Source organism: Oryzias melastigma, linkage group LG13 (genome assembly GCF_002922805.2).
Source record: "Oryzias melastigma strain HK-1 linkage group LG13, ASM292280v2, whole genome shotgun sequence".
Lineage (NCBI taxonomy): Eukaryota > Metazoa > Chordata > Actinopteri > Beloniformes > Adrianichthyidae > Oryzias > Oryzias melastigma.
In genome coordinates, this window is record NC_050524.1 from 17,457,616 (window position 1) to 17,479,540 (window position 21,925).

The following is a 21,925-nucleotide window of genomic DNA, read 5'->3' on the forward strand; positions in this document are numbered from 1 at the left end:
GGCCTCGACTTTCAGACATGAGACTTTGAGACTCATACCCCCAACCTAGCATTAGCAGTGCAACAAAAACGGCGAGCAATATTGGTGGAAATTGAGATTTTGCCTGCAGACAACAAATTTTTGGCTAACAAACCTTTTAAAACAATATATCTGATGTAAAGAGGAGAACATAAAGGAAAGAAGGATTACCTTTATTAAGTGTAATGCCTGCCATTAGCTCTTAGTGCCCAAAACTGAAGCTTTTCGTTATAAATGAATGTGTTAAAGCAAGATAGAAAACTAGGACGAACCACAATCATTAAACTCTACACCAATTTATAAGATTATGCTACAATGAATATTGAGCAGTGTGGACAGCCTTTGGACAAATGAGGAAAGCAGCCTCAGGCTGATGGAAATGGAAATGGAGCAGTTAAAGGCCAACGTTGGACCAAAACCTGGTTCAGTTCAGAAGAATCTGAAAGTGCCATGGTGTCAACATCCAGGGATTTGTTTCTGCAAACAAAGAAACATGTAATAGTGAAAAGTCTAAAGCTCTCAACACATTTACCAGTACATTTTTATTTATAGCAGATGGTTTATTCATAAGAATGTACATGTTTCTTACAGTTAAAGGTAATGGGATGTTTAGTCTTGCTTACCCTTAGGTAGAGCACATTTAGAAAATATCTTATTTAAGACACTGATTGTGCGTTTTACTCCCCAAAGGCAATTTTTTCAAATCAGAACCAGTTGTCATTCATGAAATGTATCCATCCGTTCATTTTCTGAAGCCGCTAAATCCCTTTTGGGGTCACAGGGTTGCTGGAGCCTAACCAGGCTATGGTTGGGAAAAAGAGAAGTACCATTTATAGAATCTAAACATTTATGTTATTGGTGTCAGAGCTTTGTTTTCTTGGTGAAAAAAGATTTCAAATGGTTTTTTATTAGAGATGAACCTAGTATATTTTTACAAACACAAAGGCTGTAGTGATATTAAAGAACGTGGACATTTTCCCGTGAGAATCCAACTGGTGATATTTTATCAATCTAATGCAAGAACTGTAATTCTTCAGAGTCTGTAGCTTTCTCTGTGTGCTTTTGTTCTTTTAAAGCAGATACACTTAATGTAACTTTGATAAAACTACTGGCTCAAAATAGAAGCAGAGTTCCCTGTAGGACATCGGTGGCCAAGGTGAAATGGTCATGCAAAGTGTGATGGGAAAGCCTAACTACTGGTCAGCCAATTTTCAAATGAATCCATTGGTTTCCCATGAGTTTTTGAATTGAATTTAAGAGCTTGTAATAGTTTTTTAATATTTCTTTAAATTTATGAGATTTGCTTCTAATATACAAGTCCTTGCAGACCACAATGTCCTCCAGCTTTCCAGTTGTCTCCAGTCAAAAAAGACTTGTGTTGGAGCATATCTTTAATTCAGCTCCTCTTTGGATCAACCTATCAGGGACCCAGAGGCTACGAATATAATTATTTCAAAAACAGGATCAAGAGCCACCCCTTTTAATTGGTATTTTTTTTTTTTATTTGACCAGGATTCCATTTTTTCCATCATTAAAAAGGTTGTCAATTCTGGTTCTGTGGACCATTCGTCCACATTGGTAATGCCAGCATCCACCTCCTGATGCAGATGGCTCTGCTGGGATGGCTTTGTATGAAGGTTTTCTATTGTTTTTTCATGTGGTTTGGGTGGAAAAAAAACATATCATTCAATTTAATTTATTTTATCAAGCAGAATTTTGACGCATTTCAAAAACATCTTTATAAAGGGATTTATAGATTGTTGATCAGTAGAATGATTGGTACAGTTATGAAGGCCGTAGTGGTTTAGATACTTTTGCACACAGGTTCATGCTGAAATTTTAAAGAAAAGTTGAATTGAAATATGTTGCATACGTTTTTAAAGGAACAAGAGCAAAAAAAGTATTAATAAGAACCTAAGTTATTTACACTAGAACTGAGGGAGGTGTTGTCACATGAACACAGCACATTTTATTGCAGATTTTAGCTTTATTTACACTTTTACATGTTATGTTAAACCTATAAAATTTGTCAAATGAAATGTTAAAAAGGAAGAAAAATTAAGAGCATTGCAACGCCAGTTTTCTGGGTGTATTTAATCTGAATTTAAGATTTGTAAGACATTGTCCCGGCAGAAGCATCCCACTCCTGGCAGTCACAGCTGTCAACCACAATGTGAGATGTTTGTCTTTGAAGCCATCTGATGATGAAATAATTGAGATTTTTGAAAATGATGACTGTTCTTTAGCACTACAAAAACAAACAAACATCAGTTTAGTTTAGTTTTTAGTTTTCTGTTGATCACTTCACCTTTTTTCTTTCTTTTTTTGTATGTGTTATTAGTAACATTTAACCTGAGTGTCAATTTTCCCTCAAAGTGCTTTAAGTATAAAAATAAATAATTAAATTCACATATATTTATTGAACGGATACAGCTGATTCTGAAATATCCCCCGGACTAAAGACTCTCTTCCTGAAATCATTTTAATACATTTTAATTAGATACATTGTACATTTAGTGCTCTTGTTTACACATTTTTATCAACAAAAAAAACCTGTTCTACATTTTTTGATTATATCTGATAACAATAAAAAAGCTCATATTCTACCTAAATAACCATAATAATAAATTTCTTGAAAATCCACATACGGTAAATTTCATCAAAAAGTTTTTCTCTCCAATATTCCAATCTTTAACTATGATTTTTGTTGTGAAATCAGAGACTTTTAACCCAGTTCAGCATCACAGGGAAGTAAAAATGTAAAAACATGATATGCAAAAACACATTTGATCTACCCCTATACTTGGTTGGCAGGATATTTTAAGTGGTGGAACGTCGTCTTTGACTCTGTTACTCAGAATGCCTAAAAGCATAAACAGGTTGAGGATTGGTCAAAGGAGTTGATGGGAAGTTCAGCATATTTTCAAAAGAACTGTGTCTATATTACTCATGTTTGTTTATAAAAAAAAAAAAAACACATAAACTAAATACTGCAAACACTGGAATTCAGAATAAAGTCCAACACAACAGAACTTATTCAAAATGAGAGCCTTTGACTAAAGTGGTGGCAAAAGCTGCTGCATCGAGAAAAATGTGCAGATTTGATCCTAATTTGTGGCAATTGGTTCAACTTTGCAAAGTCCTGGAGGAAAGTAATCTTTAATAAGTTCAAATTTGAGTTGATTGTAGACTTATTTTAAACCCTTTGATTATTTCACAGGTCATAGTCTTTATTTAAAATAATCTGTTGACTGCTAAGCTTAAGGATTTTAAATGATCTGTTCTCTTTATTGACATTTTTTGCATAAAAATTGTGACATTTTGATTTAAAAAAAGAATAGCAATACATTTACGTATAATAAGGCTAGTTCACTACCAGATTGGAGAACGATTTCACTTGGTAGTAGTGTGAATCAGACACTTGTGCTCATCTTTACACAGTCATACTACATCCAATAATTTCCACTGCAAGCATTAATTCTTTAACACAATGGAGTAAAAAGTGTTTGCATGCTGTGTCCTGCCTTTACAAATATATTCATTAGCTTGAGCCTCCCATCTGTTTTTCAACCTCTGACATTTTTACTTTTGTTTTTTATTACACCAATTGTGGCGCAAACAGCTTCAGAATTGTTTCACTGGATGATGCAGCACCCTTATTAACACTTCACTGATGCTAATGTGTGTGTAAAAAAGGTTGACTGTTCAGTGAGATACCTTCTTTTTATTTATGTTGTTTCTCTTTTCACCATCTGCAGCTGCTGTGTTTGCTTCGAGTGCAGTATTTTTTTATGTTTATTCTTCTTTTTTTTCCTCCATTAATACACAAATTGTGGCCTGTCACGCTTTGCTTTTCCGTGCACTTTGCTTTTAAGAGCACATACATGCATATCAAAAGAAAAAATGCATCCTTTTTGTGCTCGACAGCATATATTTTAGTATCTGTCTTCAAAAAATGGGAAAGGAGGACATAAAGATTCAAAGGACATTTTACATTACTTCAATTAGGTGAAAGTCTGTACTTTTGCTATCCCAATACTTCCATTTTTATAGTGTTTTTTGGTGTGCTTGACATTACTGGACATCACCCAGATACTTGTTGAAGATTTGGCCTTCTTTTTGATTTTGCATACCAAAAAAAAATAAAAAATAAAAAATCGTCCATCCACTTTCAAGAACCCCTTTTATCCATTATGGGGTCACCAGAGCCTAATCTAATGATGGGCAAAGGTGGGGTACACCCTGGAGAGGTCACCAGTCTGTCACAGGGCACCAAGAAACCATTGTTACGTAATTGACTCTAAAAAGTGTGCACATTACTGGTAAATGATGCAGCAGGGCATTAAGAGAATTTAAGTCAGTAATTATAACAAATATCTCAGTCCACGACCTCATGTACATGTAGAAATATACACTGAGCCAGTCCTGCCCAACGATTTGTTAACGGTAATTTTCCTGATTAAGTAATTACAAGGTCACAACTCAATCCCTTTAGGCATTTAGACATGGTCAAGATAATTTTTTGCAGTTCAAACCGAGCATCAGAAAGGGTAAAAAGGGGATTAAAGTCACTTTGAAAGTGGTTGTTGGTACCAAATGGGCTGATCTGAGTATTTCAGAAACTGTTGATCCAACAACCATTAGGGTTTCCAGAGAATGGTCTGAAAAAGAGAAAATGTATCCATTCTGTCTTGTATCAAGAGTTCAGGTTGTTGGTGGTGGTATAATGGTATGGGGGATATTTTCTTGACACACTTTGGACCCCTTAACCATTGTTGCTGACCATGTCCATCCCTTTAGGGAGGGGGATCCAACCTGGTAGTAGCAATGTGTTTCTAATAAAGTGGCCGGTGAGTGTTTATATACTTAGGACATCTCAGTCCAGAAAAGCACAGGGCTAGGAACAGCAGGGTGAAAGGGGAATTGTTTTTTTGTCTTGTTTTTTTAAATAAAACTGTATGATACATCAGCAGCAAGCTTAAAACATAGTTTCTTTTTTACTTTTTTGTCACAAATTCTAGGATGAAAAAAATATATATATATATATTTTCTAAATGAAATAAATTGCTTTTTTTGGCCCTCTGAGGTGTTTCCAAGCCAATTTATCATGTCGTAATTCTGGATTTAAGAGGGACACAACAGTTACAGAACAGTCATTGCAGGGAATAGCGTTCAGCAGTCTTCTTCAGGTCTCTTCTTCATCAGCGAGAGCCCAGCAGTACGCCTGCGTTTCCCAGCCTGCTGTGATGCGGCTGAATGCTCCTCGAGAGCAGACTGCCAAACCGGCTGCTGGAGGTCACACTTGCTGATGATCACTTTATCCAATTAATTTGATTAAAAGCACCTGGGTTTAAATTGCCCCGGCGTTAAGAGTTGATGACAGATTACACCCCCCCACTCTCCTACACTGACTGTATGTGTGCATGGGGGGGTATTGTGGTGGCTGTAGCTAAAAAGTAGCCGTGCAGTTTCTGCATCCTGCCTGTTTTTCACTCTTGTAGTGTTAGAGCACCAACTAAACACAATACGTCTATGTGAGTAAAGGTATTTACTCTTTTAAAAGATCGTAGCGGAACTTTTCCTGCTCACATCAACAAGTTGCACTGAAAAGCCTCCATCAGCTTGTTGTAGATGCGCTCTTGGCTCGCCGGTGTCTTAAAACGCAGCAGCTCTGCAGTGCTGGCTGGGAACAAGCTCAAGTGGAGCAGAAATTAGAGTGACATTATGCAAACAATTATTCCCAAGACACATATGCCAACTGCGCACACTCTCAGAAACACTAAGCAAACACAGCAACTCACAAGTGCTCTCCGCCTCACGAGTCCTGTCTCGCAGACGTGATGCATGACAGCTTCTGTTCATTTATTCCCCTGAGTGAAATAAGCCTCACATCATAAACCCCATCATAAATATATGCTACATCTGGATATACTTGGCATTCAAATGCAAAGTGAAATATCTGACAGAAGGAGGAAACTGCATTTTTACCATAGTTTGAATGACAAATAATTCAAACCAGAATACAAAATGCATTGGGTATATAATCCATAGCTTATTTTGGATGTAACGCTATATTGGAAGTGTGACGCACGTTTAGCATACGGTGTTCACATTGGACTGTCGCTTCCCAATACATGTCTACCACCTACAGCTGGAAGAAACTTGGGCTTAAAATGAATTATCCCCCCTATCCCTCTAATTGTAGGGGGGTTTGAAGTGACAGGAGTGTCCGGAATTGTTTTTAAGGGCTAACCCTTCCTGCAGAGGGATGCAGAGCCCTCTGCCATGAGGGTGAACCATGTGGCGCTGTACCACAGAGGAAAACCGCATTTCTTCACGTGGGTGTACTCTGAAGCACAGAAGTTATGACTTTTTGTTTTAGCATGGCATTTTTTTAAATTATAAAACTGATGTTTTTTTTTTTTTTTTTTTCTGATTGCTAGCAGCTCTGAGCTAACGTAGCTGACCAGCGACTATTGATGACATCATAAGCTTTGTCCTAATTCCCCCCCCTAACCCCTATCTACTAAAAAACTATATAGTGAGGGACTATATAGTGCCCTAGATTTTGAAAGTAATTCGGAAAAGATGCTCACTACTTTTCTTTCGTTTTTCTAAACACCTGATATTACGTCACCGATTTAATGAAGAGATAAAACGAATAAAAACATTTATTTATGACTCCATTGTGTTCTGATGGTGAAAATGTGGTTGGTTTATTTAAATATTACATTCAAACACGTTTTTTTGTTCAACATTATTTGACCGCATTGCATTGTGGTCTATATCCAAAATGTAGTGACCATCAATGTAAGCTAGCTTTTCGCAAAGACTTCTGGGAGATTTCAAGTGTACTCGCTTTTGGGATTAGTAGATTCAGACAACACTAAAGATGGCAAACGCAATATATAGTGATTGGGGGTGGAATTCGGACACAACCATAGAGTGGGAGGGAAGTCCGAATCTGAAGAGACTATTTTTCCAAGACTCTTCATTTGGAGGGCTAAATGTAGGGGTATGGGTATTTGAAGGGGTAGGGGTCCAAAATCATTTAAGGGCCTGACCCCGAGGGTGAAACATGCTGTGCCGCAGAGGAGAAGTGGATTTCTTCACACGAGTGTGCTCTGAAGCACAGAAGTTTACATTTAATTTTAAGTAATGACCTTTTAAAAGTAATAAAACCAATGTTGTTGTGTTTGAGCACTAGCAGCGCTATGCTAATGTAGCTATAGGTCCAAATTTGAAGAGACAATTTCCCATAACTCTCCACTTGAAAAGAATTTGGATTTGACCTTAGTGTGAAATCTCGAACCGGTACAAATCTCACTTTTTTTGCTTTTTTGCTTTTTGCTTTATCTATTAACAAATGGTTTGAGCTTCCGGGAAATAAAAGAGACGCCATCCATACATTCCTACCAAATCTTCCCTTGTTGGTCCAAGTTTAACCTGGTTTTACTTTCAACATATATTCAGGGACGTGAATTATCCGTAGAGCCTAAAACGGTCTTAAAAATGTGCATAGTAATGCAAAAGCTGAAGTGTTTTGAACACCCAAAATGCGCGTTCACATAGACCAGGAATAGGCATCCTTATGACTGATTACCTGGTTCAGGTCTTTACAGCCAATTGGAACTTACCAGAGCAGGTATGTTGGGTAACATGTGGGAATGTGGCCCTTTCGGCCAGGAATTGCCTATCCCTGACACTTTTCATTGGAAGTGGTCACTTGAAGGCGGTTTGCTGAGGGCAATGTGAACGTCACTTTAAATGTTAAAGCTTTTAGTTTTATAGTTAAAGCTTCTACAAAATTGTAAGTCAAACCAGTCAGTTTGAAAACAGGATTTGTGTTTTGCAGCCTCTTTAGAAATGCTGAAATGTATTATATAATGTAAAATATTTGATGTAGTTTCATATTATTTTAGCATAGACTGTGTAGCATCTTGAAGTATTTGAACAATTTCCTTCGAAGAACTGATTTAGTTCTTAGAATTTGCTTTGAATAATTAACATGCTGACAGATTCCTGCATATATATTTTTCTTTTTTCTCTAAAAGTCATGCTTCCTGCACCTCTTGCTGTCCTGCTCACACAAATAATTGCAAATGAAAAGGCTTGTGCTTGTCAGGCTCTTCTATTTATATAGACAGTTTCAGCTAATTTGCTTGAGGTGAACGTTTTCTTTGTTTGTTTTATCTTAGCCTTGACTGAATAATAAATTGTTCTTGAAATGCTTATCAGAAATATTTTCACATATTTTTGTTTCAAATATCACATGTGCACTTCGCAGTGCCCTTGACAATGGTTCAGAAATTCCCGCCTTTTATTTTGACTTGTTTCATATTCCTTGTTGATTCATTTTTCTACCAGATCACAGATGGTTTTTCATTTTCTTCATCCATTAGTAAATGTACAATGTCTTCTGCTTTCACCTCCACTTTGGTTTGAAACAAACGAAGAATTAGGACTAAGAATGATTAAACCATTTCAGAGGAATGGGTGTCCTCTAATAAGATTAAAAACCTCAAACTTAATATTAGTCAGTCTGGTTTATTTTTAAAGGGTGACACAAAACAGAATACTTTTTTTATAATTCTGTCTTATAGGAATTTTAAAAAGTAATATCCAGTTTGTATGTAGTTTAATATTACTTTTATGAGTCTATAGTTATTTCAGTGACACTTAAGGTTCATTTTCTTTCATTAACATAGACATACCATCAGTTTTATCCATGTTTCTTTTTTAAAAGTAAACTTCTAACAAAGAAAAACTTTTAACTCAGTTTAGTGACTTTGTTCCTCACAAAAAAAAATCTTTTTTCTCTTTGACCCTCTTGCCTTGGATGGTGATTTCTTCTCGTGACATTTGAGGCAGCAGCATTATTGATTGTTGGTGTTATCTGGCCGTGCCATAATGATGCTAAAGCACTGTGTTTAGATGACATTTTGTGCAAAGCCACTAAAATAATTTCCTCTCTCACATATGGTTTGGGTCTAGTTTAAAGCTAATTTTTGGAAATATTTTATTTTGGAAGTCACTTATTACTAGGAACCAAAAATTAAAAGTCTTTTATTTAAAAACAGTAAGATTTGGACAGTAAAAATCTATTGTTTTCTTGTATAAAAGCATCTGAATACGACTTTGTGGCAATACACATTCAGATCAATTCATGAGCTTAAATCAGACCATTTGTATGTGTGAATATTTTTTTTGTTGTTGCTGAAAATAGAAGCAGATTGGCTCTTATGGTTCCCTAATGAAGTCTTTTACCCTTTTTTTTTTTTTTTTTTTAATGAATTCAGAAGTGTGGTTTTACCGGCTCCTCATCATAATTACTAAACTCATTTGAACCAATTTTAAAGCCAAAACCACCAGTTGCGACCAAAAATGAGCTGAAACTGTCAAACTTTTATACAAATTCCTCGACTCAGCCTCACCATTCAGCTTCAGATTAATGGGACTCAACATTTTGGTCCACTCACACATTATTATAGAAGACTGTGGGCTGTAATTATATTATGTGACAGCAGGAAATCAGTTTCTTGTCACCAGGTCTTCGGCGAGTAAGGTTTTTCTAATTATATAAGGTAGCACCTCCGCTTCCCTCGGTAGTTCACACCACAGGGCTTTAGGATGAGATTGATTAAAGCGTAGAAGCAGCAATTTCATTACCATGCAGTCAGACAAGCAGACAGATTGGTTGGGGTAAAATTTGCAGTCACGCTGCTCCAAGTGAATAAAATAGCTATTAAACAAACATGATGCATTTTGCTGTAGACATGCACAAATATCCCTGTGTGCATCTCCGTATGGGTGTGCGCTCACACAGGTGTGGGTTCCTAAAAATCTATATTGACAAGGAAAAGGGGAGGATGACTCTCGTGTTTCTTCATAGTAACACACAATAAAATGAATGAGATCTTTTTGAGCGCGCAAACAAAATAATTTCCTTATAACCGTTAAAGAAAATTAGCTGGGTCTCCCAGCTGGATAAAATATAGGGCTGGGTCAGGAAGGGCATCTGGCATAAAACTCTAGAAAGTGTCGAGATTGGCGAAAGCAGATTTTCTGTGGCAATCCATGACGGGATACTTTAAAAGATGAACATTCTTGAAATTAACCAAAATGTCAAGGGTGTAGGTCACTGTTGACTGAGCTTTGTTCGGACTAAAATATAATATCCGTCTACATTAGGAAGACGGTGAGAAGTTTTTATCACAAGTCTTTTACTGTGAACCAGCTGCCAAACCAGATGCTTGTGCTCTGTGGACAACTTTATTTCTCTAGGAAATAGTGTCTTCCTTCTCCCACATCACATACCTGTCTTTCTTATCTTGACAGCTTTTATTTCTTGCTCCCTGATGGTGGAATGAGCTACCGACTTTTACCAAAGCAGACGTGTGCCTCCTCAATGACTGCGATCTGTTAAATATGCCAGTCTTCAGGGAACACCTTCTCCCCTAACACCTCTAATGCACCTAACCTACTCACTCTTTGAGATGTTCTACCTGTTGCACGTTCTCTCTTTTTTTAAAAATAGTGCATAGTTTCTCTATGGGTTATATCACACTGGAGCGGTTTAATCAAAAACACATCTTTCACTGTTTGAAAACCCAGTTCCACCTTCAACTTCCCCACAAAATTCTGCTCTCACACATTTAAGAAGTCCCTTCCTGCATGAATATTTGCTTTTCTTCAAAACTTTTTCTGCTCTCTGATATACATGTTGCTTGCATGAATACATTCCTTTCCATTTTGAGTTCTTCTTGCGCTCAAACTTTTTCCGTATGCTGTCGAAACTTCTCCTCTTGCATTTGGATTTTTTGTTCTGAGGTCTGCATGAAGAAAGTGTGTCACATTTCCCCCCAGCTTGTGGAACAACAGGTTTGAGGATGGTGTAAGTGCCTCCCAACGGAGCCACTTTCCCCCAAATATAACGTGAGCAAAACCCAAATACTGGATTGTAATTCTGTTCATGTCAGTCCTGTTGCTTCCAATTAAAGTCAGTGTAATATAAATACATTTAGCGTGGTTAATGATGGTTGTGCTTTTATTACTTAGGTGTGGACTACATGTGCTAAGCTATTAACATTCTCGTAGAGGATAACTCATTAACTGCATTTTCCAGTAGTGAGGTCCATGACCTTTATATTCACTACTGTATAAATGTAATTTAAAATGAGCTCTTACATGAATGTCACTGAGCAGTATGCTTTATTAGACACTGGTTTCAGAAACAACTTGCAAGACGCAGTTATGAATGTTGATGATTATGCAAAGTGTTAGCTAGGAGAGTTAAAATGGAGAGTGTGAAACTGGAAAGCATCCAAGAACACACCCTTTGTCTGTTACTTAGATGATGCAGTCATTAAACCTCTTATGTATGTGGTAAAATACAATACTAATCAGGCTGCTCCACCGCCTTTCAAAATGCCAAGGGAGAGCGCCTTTTCAGCATTTGAACCTTTTCAAAGTGCACTTTGCTAGAGTCAACTTTGAAACCACTGACATATGTTATGTCAAAGGATAAAACAAGGTGTTGATGTCACCTATAGAAGATGCATTACCTCACTGGCCTTAAATCAGGCCAAAATCATGCCAAATCCGTCACCATTGCTACCTGATCGTCTGACCCCATTTTAAATCTGTCAACAGCGATTAGTCGGAGTCGGTCTGAGTCATGTTTTTAGAGGAACTACTGTTGCCAGTTATGAATGAGCTTATTCAAAGTCCACATCCCTTTAACTGAGAGCAGGCTTGGGAGAATTGGTCACTCAAACGCTCGAGGTCAGGCCAATGGGCACCACAAGCTTTTACTTAGGCTTTTGATTGGTCAGTTTATAACTTAAATAACTTGCTATAAAGAAAAAAACATATTTAAAAAAAAAAAAGGATTATAAAGAATAATCTGGATGGAGATCAGTGTACACCCCGGGAATTGAACCCAGGTCTCTTGGGTGCAAACCCAATACTTAGCCCACTGAGAAATCCTGCTGCTCAACTGAGACATAGCTGTCTGTTTCTTAATAGAAGTCAATGGTATTTTAACCATTTTGAAAACCACAGATACTTTCTGTTTGAAACACAAGAGGGGAGGGGTTGATATGTCCAGTGATATTACAGTCAGTGTATAAGCAGTCATTAAGAACATTCAATAACCTCTTAAAATAATGAAACAAAAAGAATCCACTAGGAAGCAGAGGCTTGCACATTTATAGTAGCGGCACGCCATCACTTGCAAAGGTCCAAAATGTGGCTGTAGAGCTCTAATTAAAGCCCTGTAGTTAATCTGTTCATTAACAATAACAGTAACTGTGACGCTTCACTCATGAGACACATGGATATCTGGAGTGCATTAATGTTTTATGGCCATCCGAATTCCAATAGTTCAAAGTATGCATAAAATGACAGTCATTCTTACTGGAGAATGTCAATGTCTTCATTTGCAGCTGGTTGTACGGGGCATCATAATCTTAATGTTGGCATCTGGCCTTTTGTCACTCCTGGTGAGTGTTGTATGTGCCAGCGCTCTCTTCTGTTGACCAAAATCTAAATCCGGCAGAACAAACAAGCCCAGCGGTTGTTGGAACACTCTGAAGTTCTGTTGGACAGCAAAAAACCTAAGAGTCCTCTGTCAAGTGAAAGACTACACCCTTGACTGGGCTTAATTTCAATGTCTTATTTGCCAAAGGCATGAATCATAAAAATGGACTCCTAGTAATTTTGACATGGTTATGAATACTGTCAAATATGTAGATGAGAGAAATCCTTTGGCTATTTATTCCTCTTGTACAACTGGACTGTTACTTTTTCAGTCAGATAGGTAGATATGCAGGCGTTTGACTTTTGTTGTTGCCCTTTAACTTCAATATATTTATTTCCTGGTAATATATGGTATCTGCAATGCAGAGGAGATAAAGTGCAACCATTTAGTGTTAATTTTAGAGTATCCATCTCTAATTTGGACACAGGATGTAAAGGATGTACTGTCTTTGTCTTAAAAGGACCCAAACTAATTGGACAATCGAATCAAAATCGCAGACAGTTGCAGGCAGTTTCTTTGCTTCATCAATATTTAATGGGATTAATAGTCTGAAGTGTGTTGTTTTCATTTGGACAATGCTTCTCCTACACCATTGATTATGCACCTATGTTTACAGCCGACTGGTTCAATTTTACAATACCTCTCCCTCTGAGTAGTCCTTCATCAAAACCTTTGGGAAATGCTGTGTGCTGGTTTATAGCTACTGCTGTCATTAGCAGCTTCTTATTTTTTTCTATTTTTATCACCAATTAGTTTGTTTTTTATCTGCCCAGTTATACTCATAACGCAGGGAGGCTGAAGCCAGAGAAATGTTCATGCATTAGGTGATATGTCCTGTTATTTTCCAATAGGGATTACATAGATGTATCCCAGAACTCATTTTTTAAAAAGAAGGATCCTTCATCTTGAATGAAATTACCCTAAAATAACTGTGTCCTTTGATAGTTACGTTCCAATTCAGCATATAATAAAGGAAAGGAAATCCAATGCTCCCTGTATTAACTGAGGATACACTGGAAATGTCTTTGTTAAAAGAGAAAAGATGATTCAAGCCCTCAACATTCTTTGTGATCACGATTCAGAAGAGAAGCATTAAATGATTTACAGCCTAAATTTATTAGCAGTTTAATGTGAAGAGGTGCAACGTTTATTGAGGGACAAGAGACAGATATTCTTTCACAGACTATATAATGGAAACAGCTTCTAGGAATAAATGCAAATATACAAAATCTTTTGGATTGCTTAATATCCGGACAGCTCCATCTTAAAACTCAAATATGAGCTTTTATTTTTAAGTTAGCACAACTGATTTTCTTTGTGGCAATGGTTTCTTAAATAGAACAAAAAAAAAAAGCGCAGAAAATTAAAATATGTTGATACTTAACTAAAACATAACTCAGTTTTCTTTTCAAAATTTGTTGAATAACTGTAGCCAGATTTTGTATTCATTGCATTTTCTTTTAAACTTTTTTCCTTCCTGGATTTTAAGGACCAACATAAATCCCGATCTGGCCATTAGGAACCCAGATGGACTGTAATAGCTGGACCTCTTTGTCCCATAGCGCCTCCTACAGAACACTGCAGAGCACTATGAGTTAAGCTCTATGCTTCACTGTGCTTAGGGCTGATCCAATGCTTTATAGCCAGGATGTAAGCCACATAGTGCCTCTTTAATAAGAAGTTTGACTATCGGACCAATTTGTCTTCCCACTCTGAAGAAGAGAATCCAAGAGCGATATCCCTTGTAGTTAGAGGACCCCCCTCTGGACTAGACAAGACTCCTTCAAAAGTAAAAGCACCATTTCGGTTTGCCAATCTAGAGGCACTGTACTTGACCCCCACATGATGCCGCAAAGACGTGTCACCCAAGACAGCTCTACAGCATCCAGAGACTTGGTGCACTCAGACCTCATCTATAATAAGTCCCTCGCCAAAGAACTCTGTTTTCAGGCCAATCTTTAGTATTTCTATATGGCCTCCCTCAACGTCTTCTATACTCAAGTTTTGCTTTTATAACTGCAATTGGCGGGACCTAAAATGATTGGACAATATCCCATAGCCGCTTTTAGGGTCCAACAAGCCAGCTTTAGTTGATAAGACTTCCAACCCTTCAAGCTTGACAAATTCTCCTACTTCCAACCACTAGGTGTAGAGATTGTTGTGTTGACATGCACCAGAAACCTTTCAGCCTCAGTTTCTAGCTCCTACATGGACAATAAAGAATGAAGACACAGTCCACTTAGTTTCTTGGCACACATTAAAGCACTCCCAGATTTTAGAGTTGAAGACCCTTCGGACAATGAGCTTCCCAGAAGACTGTCTCAATACATTTTGGCTCTTGAGTCTGTCTGGCCTTCTCCTTCTCCAGCAAATGAAACTCACCATTGGGTGATGATCAATTGACAGTTTTGCCAATCTCTTCACACTCTGAGAACTGACACAACAACAACGTTAATCTAGTGACCTCCTGCTAAGGGTGTCCTCGTACCAGGTGCACTGCTAGACACCTGCTAGACACATGCTCAAGCATGGTATTTGTTGTGGATAAACTGTGACTGGCACAAAAACCCAATGAAAATCCCCACTTGGGTTCAGATAAGGGAGATTGTTCCTCTCGATCAAGACCTTTGTGGAGTCCCTGTCATTATGCTCCTTTGCATAAAGTGAGACAACCTTCCATATCTGAATGGTTTGAGTCCAAGTTTTATTGCAATCCAAGTCACATGACACTGGCCCCTAATGGTCCTTTCGGCGGTAAATGAGCACATAGTAAGCCGAGTCTTTTTTGGGGCTAAGGATAGCTGAATCCCATAGAGAGGCCCAACCACCAGGTCCTCACCCGCAGCCTCCAGCTTTGAGCCTTGGTAACATCAGTCTTAGAAACATAAGAGATATTGTTTTCATGGTTTCCCTAAGGTGCATTTAGTTGTTGCTCTACTTTATAGCACAATTTGGCAAATAACAGTGCTACCAGGAAAGGAATTGTAACAAGAACTGTTTCAAGTCAACAGATGGGAAGCTCAACATTTGAAAACCTTTCAAGGCTTTAGCACAAGACTTTAAATATTTCTGGGGACCAGCTGGAGATTGGCCTGTCATGATTTCACTTGAATCATCTTTCTTTTTAACCCGTTTTTTATTTAGTTGTGCAATCACTTGGGAAAATGTTACTTAAAATATGTTTCATTTTCTCTGTACCTTTGCAAATATTTTAAATCTAGTTAGACGTAAGCCGACAACATACCCCCCACCATTCCTGTGTTTGTTTTTCATGGGTGTATCACATTTATATATCACCACATTTACATTTTCATCTAAAATAGAGTAAACTGTTTTTGTGTGACTGATTACCTTCACTGATATTGCTGTTGGTTATTTTCCCTCTATACAGATATTGGATTTTCAACAAAATGTGTTGAACTTTAAAACTGGTACTTAGCTCATATGATGATTATATTAACCTCGTGGGATATTGGGGAGATATTGGCTTTTTTCCCCAGCTTATTTTTCAGCCGCAGCATGACTGAGTGGTTAATGCAAAAAATAATTTAGTAATGCCGCTTGTGCCAGGTGCTCCAGTCAGTGCAGAGTTACTTTATGAACCTCAGATTGATACAAATTATGGTCAGACTCAGTAAAAAAATAAATAAAAAAGCCTGATAATTTATAATGTATATATAAAAGCGTATGCCATTTTTTTTAACCTGTTTGACAACTCTGTACATAATTGATGCTTGCTGTACATACTTAATTGCCCATTTGAATCCTATGCTGTCAAAGTTCACAGAATACAGAGCATGTATACATGCATAATATATCACTGCTACATTTTAATAGTGTTTTATGCAGAATTATGATGGTGAAATTGCATTATTTTCTGCATTATGAACATACACTGCCTTTATAATCTATTCAGCTAAGACACGCACAGGGCAAAACATGTTCTGACGACTGTTTCAAATTATAGCAAATATCGTAGGCTGTACTCATATGAATAATTTCTGCATATTGTGTTTTGCCTCTTTATTCCTTAATGCTCACGTGACACACTGATTTCATCTTGTACAACACTGTGAAACGTCTTTAAAAAGCTGCAGCAGTGACTGGAGTCTCATGTGTGCCTTTATTAAAAACCAAACAACCAGCAGATGTTTTGAGTCGTTTTTCTGCAGTAAACAAGGCATAATGAATAACACGTTTTCCCTTTTTTTTTTTTTTTTTATGAAAATACCTTGCAGGATTTGAAAACTTTTGAGATTCCAGATTTGCTTCACATGCTCAGCCTTTTAGAACAACGCCGGTCCCTCTCCAATAAAAGCGCTTACCAAATTATGTAGATTTATTAAGGGAAATACTCTGCCAATGTAGGTACTCAAGATTAATGGCAAGCAGCATTCAAGAAATGTCACGTAAGAATTGGTCACAATAAATCTAGGCGCCGAGGGAGCAGCTTTCAGTAGAATAACCTTTTATTGCAGTAGGAAAAAGTGGATGTGGGTTCTCAGATGACTAGCCACACATTTCATACAGCCTCTCCTTCATTTGGTGGCAATCTTTTAAAGTTTGCACTGGAGATAAATACAGCTTTTTTTTTATTACCTCCTTCAAAACACAATATTTTACTTTTTCTTTCGCCTAGCTGCCATCCTTGATGATCCCATGGAGTGCAGCAGAGGCGAGCGCTTGGCCATCACTCTGGCCAAAGACAACATCAACAGGAGCAGTAACCGCTCTACCACTGGCAAGCTGGAGGTGGACATATTCGAACTGCTGAGAGACAGTGAATATGAGATGGGGGAAACAAGTAAGTGACTTAAACAAGCCATGCCGACCAACTGTCAAGGAAAAACAGAGTTCCTGTATGTTTTCTATACGATATATATGTGTGTGTGTGCGTGTCAAGGAAGAAAAAAGAGTGAGTAAAAATGTCAAGGTGGGCTGCTGAGTCCAGTCAGCATCTCGTTTTTGAATAAGTACGCCTGTCATTTCAAACCTCACCGACGTCTTCTCTCTCACCGTCTTGTGAAATGTATTGTTAACAAAATGAAAGAAAATGACAGGTATTGTGCAGGAACACCAGAGGTGTTTTTTTTTACTTCTTTTTTAATACCTGTTGGAGTCAAAAGAGGTTTTATAGCAGCTAGGCTGAATTTTATCTTTCTAATAAATTTTGAACTTTCACTGGAAGTAATACTTATAGAGAAAAAAAAGAAACTTTTTTTAATCAGATTTTTCCCGTAAGGGAAATCCACTGTAAGGTGGAAGTATTGAAAGATTTGCGCTTAAATAAAAATTTTTCTTATTAAATTAGGAATTTCTATAATTTGCTCAGAAACTTTGGAAATACAAATTGATAAATCTACTGCATCATGGATTTAGGTTTTGGAGGCACTTTTAGAGCAGAAAAAAGCAAGCTGACAAGGTTTGATTTTTCTAATAGTTCCTCTTTTACAATGTACTTACACAAACTCTTCAACTACTAGTGCAACATTTTTTGCGATAGCATTCTTCAAAATAAGCACCGACTTGAAAAAAAAACCTTGCTAGAACATGGAGATTGCCATTTGATGCTTAAATACATCAAAACCAGAGCGGTCCTCCGAGATTTTGGCAGTTGCTGCATCAAAGACTTCTTTTCAAACATCCGGTTTCCGTCTGCACCTGATCCATCAATATTTGAATAAACAAATATTCGGATATGCAGTTTTAATCATAAATTATTTTATGTCCTCCACTGACAAAAAAAAAAATCTACAAAAATATGTTGAAAACACCAAAAACGCCATTTTCATTGGAGTGGGTCTTTAAATCTTGCAATGCAATAGACAGGGGAGATAAAGAAAGAGCACAAGGAGCGGGTTCTCCTGGAGAAATGAAACGTTCTGCAGCCCTTGATGATGATCTAACATCTCTACCACAAAGTGTGCACTGCTTTCTAAGAAACTCAGGTCACTGCAGCACTCTTTAGGCAGCTATTCAAGCTTGTATCTGTGTCCATGACGGCCAACAGTTCCCACGTATGATGTGATACATGTGATAGTGAGGGGTCTCAGTATCAGCTGGCCCAGACGGAGCAGCAGCAGGAGCTTTGAAAGGAAAAAGAGAGCAGCGGGGATGAAAGAGGTGGACAAAAATACATTCAAGATAAAAATGTGACCTTAGCAAAAAGGGGGAAACAGGCATAATTAATGTCACTTTTAATAACTATGATTGGGTCCATATTAGCTCTCAGCTCATTCAGCAGAAGCCAGTAAATGCCATGATGGATATCAGGCACCAAACACAAAGGTGTGAAACTTGGTCCAAGTTTAAATAAAGATATGTAAATAATTCAAAAGTAAAAATACAGAACATGGAAGGAACTCCCACTTGGGTGCAACTGAGGAAGACTGAAGAGAACCAATCAGCAGTGACCTCCAAACAAAGCCCTTCCCCCGCCAAGACATACTGATGGGTTTTATTTAGGGGAGGTAAAAAAAATTAAGAAGAATAAAAAAATATATTTAGAAAAAAAAAATTAAAATGAATAAATAAAACCAAAATTAATTACAAATAAATATATTTAAAAAAATAAAAAATAATTAAGAAAAAGAAATATGTAAATGTAAAAAAAATAAACACAATCAAATGTAATTAAAATTAAATAAATAAACTTAAGAAAAATAAATAAATACATTTAAAATTAATTACAAATAATTCAAATTAAAATTGAATAATTAAGAAGGTACATTTTAAATAAATAAAATACATGAAAGCAAAATTAATTAAAAATACATATATAAAATAAAAATAATTAAGGAAAAAAATATGTCAATGCAAAAAGAATAAATAAACACAATTTAATGTAATTAAAATATATAAATAAACTTAAGAAAAATAAATTAAGAAAAATAAATAAATACATGAACTGAAATGAACTAAAATCATTCAGCACTAAAAGTAACAAAACAACAAGTTTACTTATACAGTATAATCAGCTTAAATCATGATGAAGGTACATGAGGAAAACAAACAAACAATGCAGAGCTCCGCCCACTCTAGGAATGAACTCTCCGCCTTCCGTTTAGCAGCCTGGATTGATCATTTGGATCTCCTGGGCAAACCAACAGTCTCTAACCCAGGTTTGGCCTTCAAGTCCTGATATTCCTAGAGGTCATTTCTGTCCTCTTCATCCGCATCTTGTTGCTGCTGGTCCAGTTGAGGGCCCCACACTGTGCCTGGTCAGGGGGGCAGTCCTCCTGAATCAGCAGACTCTCTGCTCTGCCTCGGACCTCTTACTGGTTGAAAAAAAGAAAATAAACATTTTTTCTGATTAGGTTTTTGCCCAGCAAATGATGAGTTTGACATGATCCAAAGCTCTCCTCATCTTACATAATCAGAATGACAGACTGAAGTAAAAGGGCTCGCTTAGCTGCTTAAAGGGCCCATAATGAGGGTCTCTGTGATAAATGCCACACTTGAGGTCACACCTTTGACACCAGTAGGACAACCTTCTTGTATTTTATTGCATGCACAGTTGACACGTGCCGAGATCACTGCACCTTTGTGGTTTACCTCACACCTCTCTGTTTACTGGTTCAATTATTATATTTTAATGAAAAGCTTTCAAAATCAATACGACACAGAATGTGTCTTTAGAACATGACCAATAAAACCAGCTGGGATGAGAAGCAGGGCGATTGATTTTTCATAAAATACACAAAAAAGAAAAGCAAGTGAGGCAGATTAATTCATAAACTATGAAATTGCTTGAAAGGAAGAAAAAGTGTTTCCTTTTTCTTGGAATAAAACAAATCAATTAAACATTTGATGGTGATGAATTTTTGGGTTAAGGCTAAATTTGGATTGTGAGTTTTTATTGTAGAGGACTTGTAAGTGGAAGTACTGATCAATAACCTTTTTTGGGTGTTTTTGGTAATTTAGAAAGCATGTCCACACAGATGAAATGTCACACTTTTTTATTACAATTCTGCACAAAAAAACATATAAAAATGTTAAGATAGGAAAACAAATTACAGGCAATAAAAAGGTGAAACTCATACTACAAATAAAATCAATGTGGATAGTTTAAAGTTTATTTTTAGTCTTTGATTTTTTTTAATTGTCATTACTATAACCAACTGCCATAATTCCGTGTTTTGGCAAATCAAAATATTGCAAAAAATTAAAAATAAAAATTACGTAAAAATGTATGATGTCACCCTCAAATCTTATTGTAAATAAGAACATGTTTTTTCCTGCTTACTTGGTTAAATAAAGGCTAAATTAAAAAACGATTAACTTAAGTTTTAAGTTTTATTAGGACTTTTGATATTTAGTAACAGGAAGTTACTGGCATCTTTGGTTGTCACCTAAAATCCTCTACTCAGTTGGATTTAAAGAGTATTTTTTCTTATGAAAACCCCCCCCTGTGAAGGATCTATTTTTTATTGTCTTGATAAATTAAAGCAGATGGTCTCCTGGCCCAAATCCGTCCAAGTCACTTTTTGGCCTCTAATAGCATTTGCAGTAAATGTCAGTGTGCAGATGTAATAAACCGCCTATTTGACACTTTCAATTCATCCTGAAAATCCAACAGCTACTCTGAAAAACAGCCTTTCTGAAAAGTAAACAAATTATTCTTGTTTGCAGTAAAAATGACTTTAAATATACAAAAATGTCCCTTTGAGCTAAGACAATTAGCAATGTTTTTTAAGAATAGATTTGGCGTGGTCCTGCAAACATGTGTCTCTAAACTACTTATTTTACATAAGAAACTCTGAATTACTGAGATCAAACCCCAAAGAGCCGGCTACAGTAATACGAATTTGATTCTGAGTCGCCAAAAGCTTCATAACTTTGTTGTTTTGTAAAGCTATCCAGAAAAAAGCTTCACAAGATATTCCAGCACATCTCTGATAAACAGACAACTTTGGTGTGTATATTTATGACTTGTTTTTTTTGTAAATGTATGACTTTTTTTCCTAAATTTATGACTTCATTTTTGTAAATCTTGGATCAATTAAATAAAAATTTCCGTAATTTAAAAATATTAGTTTATTATCCATGTACATTTTTATACTGAGTAAACCATCAACTTTTGATGTAATTTTAATTTAATGAAAACCAATTTAAACTGTAGCAATTTACAAAACTTGTGTTAATTGATCAGTTTTTTTTTACTTTTTTGTGTATCTTAGATTTATAACTTAACTTTATAAATATACTATTTTAAAAACGTAAATTTACGAGAAAAAAGTAGAAAATTTAGCGTATGACTTTTAAATTAATAAATATTTACCCTCATAATTTAACAGTTGTGACTTTTTATCTTGTAAATGTACAACTTTAAAGTCATAATTAAAAAGTTTTTTTTTTTTTTTTCTT

At 36.5% G+C, this 21,925-nt stretch overlaps 1 protein-coding gene across 3 annotated transcripts in view; it reads left to right on the forward strand.

Annotated features, from left to right (window-relative positions):
• grik4 (glutamate receptor, ionotropic, kainate 4) overlaps nt 1-21,925 on the forward strand; it is a 401,676-nt gene that overhangs the window by 198,503 nt on the left and 181,248 nt on the right. For all 3 annotated transcript variants that reach the window (XM_036215059.1, XM_036215057.1, XM_036215058.1), the window contains exon 4: nt 17,199-17,363. In XM_036215059.1, coding sequence (XP_036070952.1) covers nt 17,199-17,363 — 165 coding nt within the window. The remainder of the gene's footprint in view (nt 1-17,198; nt 17,364-21,925) is intronic.